Source organism: Talpa europaea, assembly GCF_964194135.1.
Source record: "Talpa europaea genome assembly, chromosome: 16".
NCBI classification, from domain to species: Eukaryota; Metazoa; Chordata; class Mammalia; order Eulipotyphla; family Talpidae; genus Talpa; species Talpa europaea.
In genome coordinates this window covers 44,054,557-44,070,532 of record NC_140084.1, presented here as the reverse complement: position 1 = coordinate 44,070,532, position 15,976 = coordinate 44,054,557, and the positions used below count along the sequence as shown (strand labels likewise).

The following is a 15,976-nucleotide window of genomic DNA, read 5'->3' as shown; positions in this document are numbered from 1 at the left end:
TCCTTATGAAACCTCAGTTTCTCTCTGTAGGATGGGGTGGATGGGGGTGAGAGTGTTTGTGGTAATTTCTAGAAAGGGAACCCCCAGCTCGGTATACACAGGACTTCCAGAAGTGCCGGCCCCCTTCCCATTTCTTTCTGAGTCCCAGCAACATGAAGCTGGTATTTGGGACAGTGTGGGGATCCGGCCAGCCTCCTGATGGGTGAGCTGTCATCTAGGTTCTGGTAAAGGAAGGTTCTGGTAAAGTTATGCATTGTGTCTGAAAGTCAGTAGCAGTAATAAAATGATTAAGTGTCTCGAGTACTTAATTCTTCCTAAATGCCTGTCTGTGCCACTCCCTATTTCAACCTTCACAGCAGTTCTGTGGGGAGGGGGTGCAGTTTTTACAGGCAAAGTAAAATGCTCAGAGAGGTGAAGCCACTTGCACAAAGTCACACAGCCAGTGGATGGCAGGGCCAGGCTTTGGACCACAATCTGTCTGAGTCCAAACCTCTTGCTCTTAGCCTCAGGTGGGGGCAAAGAAGCTGACATTATTGAGCACTGGATGGGCACTTAGGGCTAGGCCTGTTTTATAGCTGAGGAAACTGAGGTCCAGACACAACTAGATGACCTGGCGATGTGGAGTACTGATATGTTGAGAAAGACACAGCACATTCTGGCTTTGTTTAATATTTATTACAAAGTATAAGAGCAGAGACTGGTGAGCTGTGCCCCCTCCGTATCCTCCCCACCAAGAGTCTCTGCAGTTCTGGAAAAATAGTGTTCTCCCGCCAAGGGGTGCCACCTCCTGTCTCATCCCAGATGAGGCCTGGTTCTGTCAGCTCTGCCGTCCAGCGGTAACTGGATAACTGAGGCAGCCCAGAATCCTGGAATCTGGGCCCCCAGTCCCCTCCTGTTCTGGGACCCTAGAGCCTCCACTTGTGGCTGAAAGCTGGAGGTTGTCTCTAGCAGCACAGTGAGGGTGTTTGTGTCGAGGGCATAGGGGGTAGTGTGGCCGTTTTACCATTTAGGGCCTCAAAGGGACCATGACCTCCAAGGTCCCCTCCAGCAGCCACCAGTGAGTCAACCCATCCCTAAAGAGGGGGCCTCCTCCATTCTCACACTTGAGATGACTTTAGTTCATGGAGCTGGGTCAGGAGTAGCAGGGAGAATGTCCTTGACCTCAGTTCTGGGGAGAGATCCTGGTTCTTCTTCCATGAGTCCTGGGGAGACACAAAAATGAGGGACAGGAAGGCAAGGACCAGAGGGTGAGGGGGACACCAAAGTGAAGACAGACAGAAGCCAGTGGACAGAAGGGGGAAGGAAGAGGGTAGGTGTATTGGGCAGGGTTCGGACGGGCATTTAGACTAAGCCAGTGAGTGGGTCCGGGGACAGGAAGAGAAAGCCCGCAAAAAGAAGGCCAAGAGTATTGTGGGTAAGCACAGGGGAGCAGGAACATCTCCTCCCTTCACCGCCAGTCCAGCCCCAAACCTGGAGTCCTTCCTTTCTTCCACATAGCCAAAGCTGAAGAGAAAGGGCGGCTTGTCCCCAGGCGTCCCCCACCCCCTCAGGTACACAGGGTGCTGACCGCAGGCACCCTTCCTGAAGAATGTTTTTCTACCCAAGTCCCAACCCCCTCACCAGCTACGTGGCCTCCTGGCTGGGATCTGGAAGCTGCTGCGCCCCCAGGGCAGTGCTAAGCAGCTCAGTCAGGGTGTCCAGCTTCCTTGCCAGTGCATCAATACGCTTCTCCAGGGCCCGGTGTGAGCTGCTCAGCCCCAGCTGCAAGTCACACAGGATCATGTGCATCTGGGGAGAGAGAAGGTCGGAGGCTTCAGGGCACTGGGGGAGCCCCCCTCCCTGTCTTACAGACAAAGGCAATGGAACCAACATTTATTAAGTCCTGTCAGGCCCTCCAGGATAATCCTCAAAATAAGGCACCATAGCAGCCCAGCAACTTGGTCAGTTAAAATCCTCCTACAAGTTACTGACAGTGAGCATCCTGTTCCATTTTCACAGCTGAGGAAACTGAGGCCCACAGCATTTATGTGACAGGACTGAGGCAGCACCTAGAATCCACCCAGATCAGAGTAGATGCTGCTGGAGATCCAGGGAATGGACAAAGGTCTGACTTGAGAGTTCACCGGCCCTTCCGCCACCTTCTCAAACTGGGATTCACAGCTCTGCGTCCTCCTGGGTGTGCGGGTCCTGAGGTTTCTCTGAGAATTCTTGAATTCTGTCTTTCCGACCCAGTAATCTTAGGAAAGGACACCCTGCCTTTCCAGCAGACTGCCTGCCATGCTGTTTCTGGGGACTGCGTTTACCCTGCCTCTGGTGCCAAGGGCCCCTGTTTGAATTGTCACGGACTAATGAGGAAAAGCAAAGGCCACTGGATAAGTAGCAGGTGCCGTGAGCCAAGCCAAGGGGACATGATGTCACTGTCCCTGAGCTCTGGTGGAAATGAGAGGTCCCAGCACGAGGAGGTGGGCAGTTGAGTTCCCAGCTCGAGGTCCTGCGGGCCTGGGCGTCCTCTGCACAGTCGCCGCAGGGACGCAGCTGGCCCAAGACGGTATCACCTGGCTCCCCGGCGGTGTTGTCATGTGCTTTCTTGATGATATTTGAACTGGGTCTGTAAATTTGCTTTGGTTTTATTGAGTAAGAGTCGTCGTTGGAATTTTATCTGTCCACAGGTAAATAACTCAACAATAAAACTAATTTAAAAGCAAATAGTGGGGCTCTTTACACAACTACTTTTTGAAGCGGAGAAAGGGATCTCTGCCTTCCTTGAGTTCTAGAAACTTTGCATTGCATCATTCATTCAACCACAGACTCCGCAGGCCCCTGCCACTGCTCCCTGTGCCAGGGCCAGTTTCCCTACCAGGGATCCCCACTGCCCTCTTCTTCCAGACCCCTGCCCTGAGAGCCCAATACCTTAGAGATGTCCACCATGGAGTTCACTTGTTCCCGGAGCTTTCGGTGTTTTAACCGCACCTGGCGGAACCTGTGGGAAGAGAGTAGAAGGGTCAGTCCTCCTACAAGCCTGATCCCAGATATGGCCCTAGCTTGGGGGTGGGCTGAGAGCCCCACATAGGCATAGTACAGTGAGGAAAAGTTGCCGGAGAGCTGGGAGGTGGGAGGCAATGACTGTACCCTTGAGCCCACCTCCCAGGTAGAGACTCAGGTGTCCAGGCCCACTGACAGACGTGCAAAAGAAGTCACCACTGAGAGATCCAGGCAGATGTCCGTTCATGAGACCACACGTGGTGTTCTGGGTTTTGGCACACCCTGGGCACGCTCGTGAATGCACGTGCGCACAATGCACAGGGAGGAGACTTGGGCACAGGAACAAGCATGGAGGCACTCACGTGCTGATGGCGGCCAGCAGCTTGCGCTGGTGCCTGCGGGCAGCTCCAGAGTCCTTCCTACGTGTGTGTTTGTAGAACATCCAGGCCTCTTGCAGCACTCGGGCAGCAGACTCCTTCATCTGTAGGTGGGTGGCACTGTGTCAAGGAGAGAGACCCCCAGGGCTGTGGGAAGAGAGGGCTGGGGGATGAACTCCCGGGTCTGAGGGAGGAAGAGGCTGAGGGGCCTGGGCTCCTGGGTCTGAGGGAGCAGGGGCTGGGGATTGGACTCCTGGGCCCGGAGAGGGGTTTTCTGGCTGCTATGTGTCCGCCTCACCTCTTTGGCATACTGGATGTCCATCATGAAGTTGTGCACGTGTTTCTCTGCCTTATTAAACTCCAGCTTCCGGGCCACCACGGCCACCAGCAGGGCTGTGCAGCAGACACCCTGTGGGCACAGCAGGCACCGTGACACAGGGGCTGTGGGACTCCATGGGCCCGCCCTGTGCCACCAACTCTCTCCTTGAACCTTCCCAACTGCCCCGGGAGGTAGGCACGGCCACCTCTGGTTGACAGACAAGCAGACAGGCCCCAGAGGAAACCAGGACTTCAGGGCTCAAAGTGGCCAAACTTGGATGAGAAAGCATGTGTGCCAAGCATTTTACACCATCAGAACGTCCTCTTTCTTAACGGGTATGACGTGAGGAGGAAATAGGGCTGGTCTGGGTGAGGGAAACACCTCTGGCTCCTGTGAGACCCCATCCTCCTCATCTCTCACACCTGGTCAGCCACCAGGTCACGAGGGTGTCCCTCACCCTTCTCCCTCAGCCTCTGCCTAACTCTGACCCTGTCATCTCCCTCCTGGACCTCCGGGATGGTTGGTGTTCCAAGCCCAGCTCTGAGCAGTTCACTTAATCTCTCAGCTCTGGCCTACTTCTTATCTGCAAGCTGGGGGTGCCTTCACAAAATCACGCTGGAGTCCAGGAATCAACACCCAGAAGCGTTGGGAGCCCACAGGCCGTGTGCGCACATGTGACACAGGCCGTGTGCGCCGTGTGGCGCAGGCCGTGTGCGCAGTACAAGTTGGCTGTTGCCACTCCATCGCGCCAGGGCACCTCTGGGCCAGGAGTACACTGTGTCTCCAAAGCAAGCGGCCTCATTGCTCAGTTCCCTGCTCTGTCAAGTGAGGGAGGAGGTCGGGCAGCCCTGAGGGTCCTGTCCAATGGGATTGTTGCCTGGCTGAATCTCTGCTCCTCTATCCCAGGCCCAAAGGCCAACCTGTGTGTGTGGAGATCATATTTCCCTGCCACCCCACATGTTACCTATAGACCCACAGGGCTTAGGGATTCAACCTGGGCTTTTTGGGACAACACCAGGGCCGAGGGCTGCCAACTTGTGTTCTTGGTGGTAAAGGTATCTCATGTGTAGGAAAAGGCCAAAGCACTGGGTGCTAGGTGAGAGGGATAGGAGCTGGTGGGGGGGGATGCCTGGTATATGAAGGGAAGGGGATGGATGTCTGGATACAGGAGGAGGTGGATTGTGAAGGAGACTGGGGCTGGGGAAGCCTCTGACTCATCCCTGGGGCAGAGGAGTTGAGGGAGGGGGGCCAGATGCCTGAGACCCTTTACAATAACAGCCCCACCCCCCACATCATTTACTGAACGTTTCCTATGTGCAGGGCACTGTTTGGAGGGTTTATTCCATCCATGAGGAACCCCTTGGGGATATACTAGTATTAGCATCCCATTTTATAGATGAGGAAACTGAGCCCTCCAGAGATTATATGACTTGCTCCCAGCTAGGACGTGGCAGAAGCAAGGTTTGTGCCAGGTAGTGTGGCCCCACTTACATGCTCTGGATGACTAGATTCTGTGGCCTGAAGCAGGCTGAGATATTCAATTCCTGGATCTGGAGGAGCTGGGAACCACGTGCCTGAATCCTAGATGGCTTATGAGAGTAAACTAAAGGCTAGGGGTAGGGGAGGGATAGGATGCCTGAGCTTGGATGGGATTTTTAAGTCTGGATTCCTGGATTCTGGAAGGAAACAGGGAGTGGGCAAGTCAGGGGCCTGTGTCCTGAGGAGGATGAGGGCTGGTGTTCTGGGTTCCAGAGACAGCAAGGACTTGGGGAATAAATTTCAGAGTATTAAAAGGGAGTGGGGTTGGGTGTTTCTTGGGGTGCCCCTGATTGCCTGTGCTGGCTCCATGGTTTCCTGGTGCCCAGGGGATAAGCAGTTTGAGATGGGGGGGGGGGTGCTGTGAGGGGCTGTACTCACCATAACTCCAGTACAGAGGCAGACAATCTTGCCCCACATGGTGCCCGGCACCACATCCCCATAGCCAATGGTCAGGAAGGTGATGGGAATCAGCCACAGCGTGTCTGTAAGGTGCCCGGTGGCATTAACAGCCTGCCTGTGGAGGAAGTGCATTAGTTCGGAAACCCTGTCCCAGGGGTGTCCATCATGTTTGATGCCCTCCTTCCTAACACACCCTCACAGTCCCCAGACCACTCAGCATAAAAGCCAACGTTTTCTGGATTTTCAAGTACTGCCCAGCTTCCTGTCTCTGTGTGACCTGGGCAAGAGGCTGAGCCCCTCTAGGCTGTGGGATCTGAACCTGGAGCTGGCCGGTTCCAAAGCATTTGGAATTGTTTGCTTGCTGGTTTCTCTTCTCTTTCTCTCTCTTTTTTTTTTTTTATAGAGGCATGTTTTTTATTTATTTGTTTGTTTGTTTTTTGTTTATACATGCACTGGGTACAGTCAGAAGCGAGGGAGGGTGAGAGAATTCACCAGAGCCAGAGGGGAGCAGAGCAGGCAGAAGGACCGAAGTACACTGCTGAGGGGAGCAGCGGGCGGCAGGAGAGGTCTGCGCGCCATGTGGGACCCTCCTCCGGTGGCCGGGGAGCAGCCGGGGATCGAACCAGCGCCGCAGAGGCCGCGGGCAGCTTTGCAACCCAGCGCTCAACCGCTGCGCCACCGGGGAGGCCCTCTCTTCTCTTTCTCTTCTCCTTTTATAAAGACAGGCACATTAATTCCTCTCCGCAAACTCGTAAAGGGTTTTCTGTTCAGTTTTCAATGACACCCCATCTCAACCTCATCAGAGAAATTAGCCCATACTCATCAAATGTAAAATGAACTTTCTACCAGCCAAGAGGCTAGGGCAGAGAGCAGTGATTGAATGTCTTCATTTCAAAGAATTGCATCTCCCCACCACACACACCACCATCTCTTACACGCCTTTCTCCCTGTTAACCTCAGAAACCTCTCTTGTTTATGAGTGTCCACTAGCTTTTATTAGTGTTTTGCTTTGTCAAATCGTCTGCTAGGCAAATGTCCAAGATTAGTCTCTGTTATTCTAACTTGCTCTCTATACATGATTCCCTTGAACTCCTTCCATTTTAAAAATATTTTTCAAACTCCTTCCATTTTGCTGTAGATAGCGACATCTTGTCTTCTGGCTGAATAGTGTGGTCATACCACATGGTCCTTATCCAGTCCTCTATCCTGCTTGGGATTTTGAAATTTGACTGCTCTGCATTCTCCCATTTTTTAGATGGGAAACATGGTGGACAAATCATTAATCCTGATCCTGGTCCTGACTGATTTCTCAGTTGGGAAAACTAAGGCCCTGCCAGATGTAGGAGTTTGAAATCACAAAAGATTGGAATTGCCAAGGCCACATCAAAGATGGTGGAATTTAACATTCCTTGTACAGAGGCGGAAACGGACGCTCAAAAAGGAGAGCTCCAAGGCCACATCTCATTCTCTACCTGCCCTCAAGAACCCTTTGCCAGTTGTCCCAAGAGAGGGTCTTCAACTTGAGTGAGCACCAGCATCACCTGTTAAAACAGATGGCTGGGCCCCATCCCCCAGAGTTTGGGGTTCAGTAGGTCTGGGTGGATCCTGAGACTTTGGGTTTGCAACAAGTTCCCAGTGATGCCACTGATCCTGGAATCACACTTTGAGAAACACTGGCTAAGATTACCCCAATTTCTTTTATCTGTGAGAGAGAGACTTGGAGCCTGAATGGGAACAGACCCAGAGTCAGCTCAGTGTCCACCCGGCAGCCTGGAATTAGGGACCGATTCACTATAGGGGATGACAAGGGGTTGGAGCAGCTCCCAGTCACCTCATCCCAGGGTCACCACGGGCATGGCCAGTGCCTCTAAACTCATTCTGAAGAGGTGTCCCCTTCCTCCCAGGCAAGTACAACCTCTGGCCAGGTACACCCCTGGGTTTGGAGACTGAACAGATCTCTGGAAACTTGAGGAAGGGGGATCGAATCGAGCCCAGGGTTTCTTAGGGTCTGTGTGTGTCTCGGGACCAGGGTTGACCTATTGGTTCCTTCCACCCCAGTGCATTAGAGTGTGGGCAGATCTCCAGGAGAAGAGGGGTAGAAAGCATGACCTTGCTCAACTACTTGGCCCCAGGGGTTCCCAACCTACACCAACTTACAGAGGGACCCTCGCTCCAGGTACTTACACACACACCCCCACCTCGGCCCTCACCTCTCTGCTACGGATAGCACCCAGGCAGTGGTGAGCCAGAGACCAAGCGTGAGGCAGAGCAGTAGACGACCGGGGTGCGTGTTCATGTACAGCTTGGCCACGAACCAGTGGCGGAAGCGGACCTGGTTGAGCGCACCGATGCTGCGGTAGGACGCGTTGAGCAGGACCCCGCTGCGCAGGAGCACGGCGCGGGGCACCAGGTAGAGGCGCAGCAGCATGGCCAGCGACAGCAGCGCCTCCCCCTGGTCCAGGAAGCCCGGCCAGGATTGCTGGGAAGCGAGCTGCGCCCTCAGACTCGGAGCGCAAGGCGGGCCCTGGACCGGGGCTGGGTGCAGCCCGCACACCGCCAGCTCCAGCAAGATCTGCGCCACCTGCCTGCCCGTCAGCGCCACGCGCCAGTCCCGGAGCCCGTTGTCCGTCATGAACAGCTGCAGGGAGGAAACCGACAGGAGAGGGGGGATCACACGAAGGTCCGGGCGTCGCTGCCAGCCTCCTGTGCCTGGAGATAAGAGGGGCGCGCCCCGTCGGCAGGCCAGGAGGGTGGCGATATCTGGGCCGGGAGGGTGGAGGCAGGAACCGAGGAAGTATCTCTCCAACTTCTCCCCTCCCATACTCCAGTTTCAGCCCACTTCCAGCCCAGGAACATTTATTGAGCACCTACCGTATGCCCCACATTGTTCTATAAGTTAAAGATACCAGCGAAGGAGATAAACACAAATCCCCACTTTTCTGTTTGTGGGGAGGGGTACTAGGTAGATGGGTGGGTGACGGGCATTAGCTAACTATGAAGGTGCGCGGGATCTCCTCCAGCCCCTTTACCTTTTGTGACTCAGTGACCCTAACAGTGTTGTCCCCATTTTATAAATGTAGAAACTGAGGCCAACCTTCTCAGGTGCAGTGACACAGCTGAGCTACAAACCCAGGCCACTTAACTGCCCCAAGGACTGTTACTGACTGATGTCCTTTTGATTGAGCATGAGTGGACATTACCACAAGTGGCCAGTAACCCCTATTTTATATGCAAAGGATGGAAGGATGTGGCGGAGGCCCACAGATCTGGGGAGGTGCAGGAACTGGATGAGAGGATGGAGATTTGAGTGTCCTAATGAATGAATCTTGGGAGGGGGAAGGGATTTGAGACAGAGGTACAGGTTGCTGGGGCTGGGGCTGGAGGTGGGTTGGGGGGAATTGTCACAAAGGTGGAGAGCTTAGCTGGATCTTAGCTTGCTTTGGGCTAGAATAGGTGGGGACTGAGGGAGGTAGGACATGGATCTGTGAGGCTCACTGGAGTGAGGCTGCCTGCGGGCAGAATGGACAGAGGCCTGGGGCAGGAACTCCCGGCATCCAGGGGTGTGCCAAAGGAGACAGGTCTGCAGTTGGACGAAGAGCAGTGCTGTGCCAGAGCTCTGTCTGCACACGGTTCATTCCACCCCAGTGAGTGAGGGTGTGGATGCATGTCAGGATGGAGGAGCCTCATTACTCAGCCCAGGAGGAGGAAGAGGGTGGAAAGTATGAGCTGACAAGCGGTGAGGACTGTGGGGAGCTAGAAAGGGGTGGAGTGGGGCCTGCCTTACCTGGACCTCTTTGGCATGAAAGGCCAAGATAAAGCAAAGGAGCAAAAATGTAGAAATGCTGATCAAGCATTTAACCAGGAGCAAGTAGACCGCCCACTGTTAGGAGGAAAAATTAAAAAAAAAAGGGATGTGAGATCCTAGGTCTCCACCCATCCAGCCCTCTACCTTCCTCCCAAACTGCCATCCCTTCTCAACTTCCAACTCCCTAGCTCCCTTCTCCCCTTCCCCTACAATGCACACCCCCCACTTCCTCCTGATGTCTCAGTTCTGAAAAAGTCTTAAAACCATTATTTGGTTTCCAGAGAAAGTGCCCTTTTCCTTCTGTCGAGACCTTCCCAGGTGACACCCTTCCCAGGTGCCTGTGTCCATCCTCCTGCCGTTAGGGGGAACAGGATGTCCTAAAGCTAATTCCATACAGGCTTTGTGGACTCCACCCCCACCCCAGGCCAAAGCCAAAGACACTGGGAACTCCAAATCCCATCACCCCCAAAGGGAAGGTGGCTGGGACCTGAGGGTGGGGTTCAGCAGCCAGGTTGGTATAAAGCCAGACATGTGGGCTTTGGAGGGGCCCCCCATTTTGGCTCTCCGCCAGCTTGCAGCGTCTGGCCAGCTGGGAGAGTGCTTTTTGGGTTTCCAGGTCGGCGGATCAGGTAGGACGCATTAAAGACTTTATTTCCCTATTTTCTCCCTGAGTTGTCCATTTTCCTTATTTCCTTTTCCCTTGTAAATAAACCTTGTATTAACCTTGTGTGTGTGCCTGTAGTGGAGTATTCATAAGTCCCTTGTAAGCGCGCGGGTGAGGCAACCCACAGCCAGGCAACCCGTTCAATATCTGGGCTGCCCTCTAACACTGCTGGGACTCACACAGCTGAGGGGAGACCATGAAACTCATATTCCTTCTCAATGCCTCTTTCCCTTCCTTTGCTAAAGAGTGAAATTTTCAGGCCTCCCACCCCAAAAGAGATTGGGGGAACCTAAACATTTTCACTCCCCTGCTCTCATCTGGAGGGGGGCAAGTCTCTGATACCCCTGTCCCAGCTCTAAGAAACGCCCCCTCCAGTCCTGCAGTCTATGGCTCCCCCAACCCCCAGACCTTCTGCCCTCTCTCCTGGCTCCAAGCCCAGGGCAGATCTGGCCGGAAGCACATGGAAACACGTGGCCTCCACAAACCACGGAGTTTGATTTTTTTTTTTTCCCTCTCTTTGTGTGGCAATACCCTGGAAGAATGTAGAATTCTGGAGGGAAGGATTTGGAGGGGGCTAGGACGGCTGCATTCGCCAGAAAAGGTTGAGGTGGGGGTCCGAAGGTAGGGAGGGGAGGGGCCACCTGGCCTCCCACTCTAAGCTCGGCACCTGTTTCTCCTCGGTTGGCTGCCAGCTCCCCTGGCCAGGGGCCCACCTCTGTGCAGGGGAAGAGGGCCAGTTTCCTGCCCCAGGGGGCCTGCCCCCCTCCTAAACAATGGTGCTGTTGTCCTGCACCCTCCCCCATTCTTCTAGAGTTCTTGGTCCCTTTTTCAGTAACTTGTCCCAAGTGCCACAATCCCACTCCCCACACTGCATTTTAATTTTCTGGGGGTCCTCTCTACGTTCCTATTCTTCCCCCAAATTCCCGACCCATTTCTCCATGGCCTCTTCTCCCTGTACTGAGCCTTTGTCTCTCTATCTCTATCTCTGTCTCTCTTAGTCTCTGTCTCTCTGCACCTTCCTCCATCCTCCACCCGCCCCCACTAAATTTCCATCTTCTTGCCCTGTACTCCTTGGGATTGGCACCTGCCTCTCTTCTAGTGCCTCCCCCTGGGGAACAGATATCTGGGTCCCTGCTGCATAAGATTCATTGATTGAGATGGAGGAGGGGGGGCATCACACAAAGGGGCCTCAGGAGGACCCCTAGGGTCATGCATTTGAACCCCCATCCCTATTTACACATGAGGAAACTGAGGCAGAGAAAACTGCTGTTACTTCCCCAGGATCCAACTGCTGCAGCTGAGCAGGCAGGAGAGGGAAGGAAGAAATGAAAGATGAAAAGCTGGGGGGGTGGGGGATAGACATGGGGTCGGAAAGACCCTCTTGTCCCTCCCCCTCTGCCCAGGTCCCCAGGTCCTACCTCCCCTGCTGGGCGGGGTGCTGGAGCGTGGGAGCGGGCGAGGAGGCTCCGGCCATGCTTCCTGTTGGCATGGCCTTGGGCAGCTCCACCCCCTCAGTGCCCGCTGCCCTGGTCTCAGCCTGCTGGCCAGAGGAAGCTGACCTTCCCTGACCCTCCACCAGGCTACTCATCCCTTCAGCTGCCTCCCCCACCTCACTCCTAGCCTGATTCCCCCAGAAACCCTTCCAACCAAACCCTGGAACCCCTGCCCCCTAGCCCAGTTCTACAGCCCTCACCCCAACAGTTCTCCAGCCCCTCCTTTCCTGTTGAGCAATTCCTTTCAGTTCTCAAGCCACCGATTTAGACCTGCGCTCTCCATCTGCCCCCATCACAGTGTGACAGGAGCCTGCTCAGACCTGTCCAGGCCCCACCTGTCCTTTGCCACCCCACTCACAGCCCTCAAAGTCAGCTCTTCTCACCCCCAAAGCCTCCCCCCAAAGGCATCCAAGTCTTCTTCCCCTTCAGACCCAGGAGTCTAGGGCCCCCAGCCCGCTCAGGCATCCCAGCTCCTATAAACCTACTTCACTGTTACCCACCATGTGAATTCTGGGGTAATTGAGAACTTATTAACGATGGGGTTGGGGGAGTGAAGGGGTGAGTTTCCATTTCCCACCCACAGCCTGTTTCTTCTAGTCTCTGCCCTTCCCTGCTGAGGCACTGAGTAAACTTTACAGTTTAGATAAGGCCCAAGGAGAGGCCGCCTACTGGAAGACTAGTTTTTCTTCCTACCTTCACTTCATCTGAGGTTACCTCTCCCCTAATCTGTTTATGGGAGCAGATCAGCCACCCCCTGACCTCCAGGAGCCCCAGTACCTATAGTTTCTAATTACAGACTGAGACACTATAGCCTCTGCTCCCTTTCTTTTGCAGATGGAACCCCCAACATCTACCTCCCGAAGCCCCAGGACTCTAGCCCCTCCAGCCCCTCCTCCCTCAGACCCAGGAGTCCATCCTCCAGCCCCTCCTCCCTCAGACCCAGGAGTCCATCCTCCAGCCCCTCCTTCCTCAGACCCAGGAGTCCAGCCCCCAGCCCCTCCTTCCTCAGACCCAGGAGTCCAGTCCCCAGCCCCTCCTCCCTCAGGCCCAGGAGTCTAGGCCCCCAGCCCCCCATGGCCAGAGTAAGGGCTTCACTCACCGAGCACCCCCCGAACCACAGCATCTCCGCATGCAGTACCATGAGCCCGATGCCAATTCCCGCCAGCACCAGTGCCCAGCCGGCCAGCCACTTCTCCTCCTCCAGCAGGCGTTTTCTCCGCCGCAGGGCCCCCAGGCCAGACACCAGCTCCCCGCCCATGGCCCCCGGGGTCTTGGGGCTCAGCCAGCTTCCGGCCCAGGGTCCCCCACCTCGCAGGACGCAAAGGGCAGCCACTGTGGCTTGCAGGTCGGAGGCCTGCTGTGCTGACTCTGGGGCTCTGGCTTTGAGGCACAGCAGAGCCTGTGCCCTCTGGGGGTGGTGACGGCTGGGGAGGGCGGGGAAGGGCTGGGGAGGCCCCTGGGCAGAGGGGAGGCTCCCCACCCCCCTCTCAGACTAAGGAGGGGCTGGGGTGTGTCTTGGGGCAGATCGAGGAAGAGGCGTGCATCCACGTGGATAACAACACACATGCTGACACACAATGGGCTTTGTCACACACAACGGTCTGTGCTGTGTAATACACACCTCCCCTCAGCCACACCCAGACACCACGCGCCTCGGGGTGATGCACCCTTACACACTGCCTGGCGGGAGACGGAGCCCCACACACACACACGGGCACACAACACAACCTCCACCAAGTGACTCACAACTCCCGACAAGCTCCCAAACCCACAGCCACACCCGACACCACACACATGGTGTGACACACGCCGGCACTCAGCGAGGCCACCCCAATGTCCACACACACACACACAGGCACCAACACTGCCGTCAAAATGGCACAAGCAGCCAGGTGCCACCCAGGGAGTTCTGGGGCAGGGATGCACAGCACAGACACACAAACACAACATATATCAAGTGCTCCACAAACACACACCTGAGGTGCACAGACCCTGAGATGCCCCAGGGCCACATACAACCAGCTGAGGTAAATACGGCACTTACAGTGCCCCAGACACCGCACATCACACACCTGGTGGAATGATAGCCAGACACCTGCAGACACATAACATTTAGGGGCACACCCTCAGCCACCCCCAATCACCCAGCCCACGGAGAAATACTGACGCACATCAGGGTGCACAGTGACGCCAGCACTGAGGCTCCTAGGAGGATTGACAATATACACAGACTCACCCCAAAAGATGACTTTCCAGGGCGCACAGCACCCCCCAGGGAGGGAGGGCACAGGGTCCTGGGTCCCATGCCCACATGCAACTGCACACCACGGGTTATGTGCAAATAGTAAGACTGACATACCATAGCTAAATGCCACTCACCGCCCCCTCCCAGCCTACCAGGCCCCCAAGACTCCATTTGGGGCCTCACAAACACAACAGAGTAGATACTCCAACACAGCACCACAAAATGCGTCACTTCTCAACACAACCTGCAACAAGTGCCACGTGTCCAGAGGAAAGGCAGAGGTACCCACAGATACAGGCAACACCGGGCCTGTAACACCCCAGCACACGCTTCTGCGTAAGATTAGCCACAGTCATGCAAACAGCGCACTTTGAAGGGCTACCTCCCAGGCTGTGTTCTGGTCAGGGAAGGGAGAGGCCCCCAACAGGGTCAGACACCTGACCTGAGACATGGGATCCCATCCCTGAGTGATACATGTGTTTACTCACATAACGCACCACGGAGCGCTCACACATGGAACAGCAAAAGCCAGGCAGAACCACCCAGGGCATCTCCCAGAGGGACACCCTAGGAGGAACGTGTGGACACACACAGAAGTCACACGCAGATCTGCATGCCATACAAGTGGACACATATCAGAACCCCTATAGCGGGGAGCGGAGACACGTTGGCATCAGGACTCCAAACACCAGGCACAAGGTCTTGTGCGCTGAGCTCGCCTCAGGGCAGGGGGTCCCCGGGACCCCATTCTGGGGCAGCACCCAGTCCCCTCCTGTGTCCACCAGCCACGGGGACATGAGATATGCAGACAGGCCTGGCAACACCCCAAGACAGCCACACAGGGACACACCCAGAGACCCAGAGACACCAAACCGCACACACAGACACACCCAGTGACAAAAACACAATTCCCACTCGAGGTGAGAGTGACGGGGGACACACCCGGGTGCAGCCAGACACTACGCACGGGGTCACTCTGCGCAGCAGAAACAGAGCGACTGGCACCTCCAAGCCGCACTGCTCCCCCGATGCCCTGCCTCACCTCCTGCCGGTTCTCTGCGGTTCTCTGCGGTTTCTCCAGCCCTAGCAGCCTCGGGGTTTGTCTTTATCTCTCCCTCTGTCAGTCTTTCTCTGCTTGTTTTTCCCCCTTCAGGCTTTTATCTGTCTCCATCTCGAGCTGTCTCTGTCTCTTTAAGTATCTCTGACCCCCTCTGGCCATTTGTTTTGTTTCTATCTCTCTGGCCCTGCCTCTCTTAACCTCTTAGCCTCTCTTAGCATCTCTGTCTCTGTCTCCATCTCGGTGTCTCTCCCTGTTCTATTTCATTCTCTCTCCCTGTCACTGTCTCTGCACTGCCATATCTCTGTCTCTCTGTGCATTCATGGGTTTCCGGTGCCTTCATGTCTCTGTTTCTTGCTCTCTGACTGTCTCCACTCTGTTCTTTCTTGTTGTCTTTCTGTCTGCCTGTCTGTCTCTCTCTGCCTCGCCATGCTAGTCTCTGCCTCAGTTTCCCTCTCCTGTTCACAGCATAGCTTGAGGGGTACAATCAGAGGACATGGGAAGGAGAGGAGAAGAATTTTTTTTTTTAATCAGAGGTGGAGAGAGAAGAGGTGGCTGCAAAACAGAAGCTAGATTCAACCCTGGGAAGTTAGAGCAGAGAGAAAGTTTGTCTCCAAAGAGACCAGTAAACAAGAGAAAGCTGGATGTGGGACAAGCCAGGGTGGGTAGCCATGGGGTCACAATGGGAAGGGCACCTGCCTCCAAACTGAAGTTTTGGGCTGTGGGGGCCCAACTGTGGTTCAAGAATCAGCAACTTCCAGCCCAGGGAGGGGCTGAGCCAGGAGGGGGGAGGGGGTGACTCAGGGGCCCAGAGCTTCCTGTGACTCAGCCTTGATCTCAACCCTGGACTGGGAAGTATAGAGGGGAAGAAGGGGTCTCTGTAAAAAAGAAGAAAAGACTGCAGGGTCTAAGGCAGGAGAGAGGGGGGGGCTGGGGGGGAGGGGCTGGACTCCTGGGTCTGAGGGAAGAGGGGCTGGGAGAGGAGGGGTTGGGAGTGAAAAGGCTGGGGGAGGGGCGGCCTGAACTCCAGGTCTGAAGGAGGAGGGCCTGAGGGAGGAGGGTTTGGGGGCCTGGACTTCTGGGTCTGAGTGAGGGG

The 15,976-nt window shown here is 55.3% G+C and overlaps 1 protein-coding gene across 3 annotated transcripts; it reads right to left on the bottom strand.

Moving 5' to 3' along the window:
- Window positions 1–1,623: 1,623 nt before the first annotated feature.
- KCNN4 (potassium calcium-activated channel subfamily N member 4) lies at window positions 1,624–12,959 on the bottom strand (the record flags this gene model as incomplete). Of its 3 annotated transcripts, none has more annotated exons than XM_084257996.1 (8): window positions 12,678–12,959; window positions 9,401–9,496; window positions 7,827–8,254; window positions 5,596–5,731; window positions 3,658–3,768; window positions 3,345–3,463; window positions 2,911–2,980; window positions 1,624–1,788 (listed from the first exon to the last, which is right to left on the bottom strand). In XM_084257996.1, exons 1-8 carry the CDS (start codon window positions 12,834–12,836, stop codon window positions 1,624–1,626), a joined length of 1,284 nt encoding a protein of 427 aa, XP_084114122.1. In that variant the 5' UTR covers window positions 12,837–12,959. The 3 variants fall into 3 exon arrangements, with proteins under 3 accessions (XP_084114122.1, XP_084114123.1, XP_084114124.1); XM_084257997.1 differs by having other exon boundaries at window positions 3,345–3,457; XM_084257998.1 differs by having other exon boundaries at window positions 3,345–3,454.
- Between the last annotated feature and the right edge of the window lie 3,017 nt (window positions 12,960–15,976).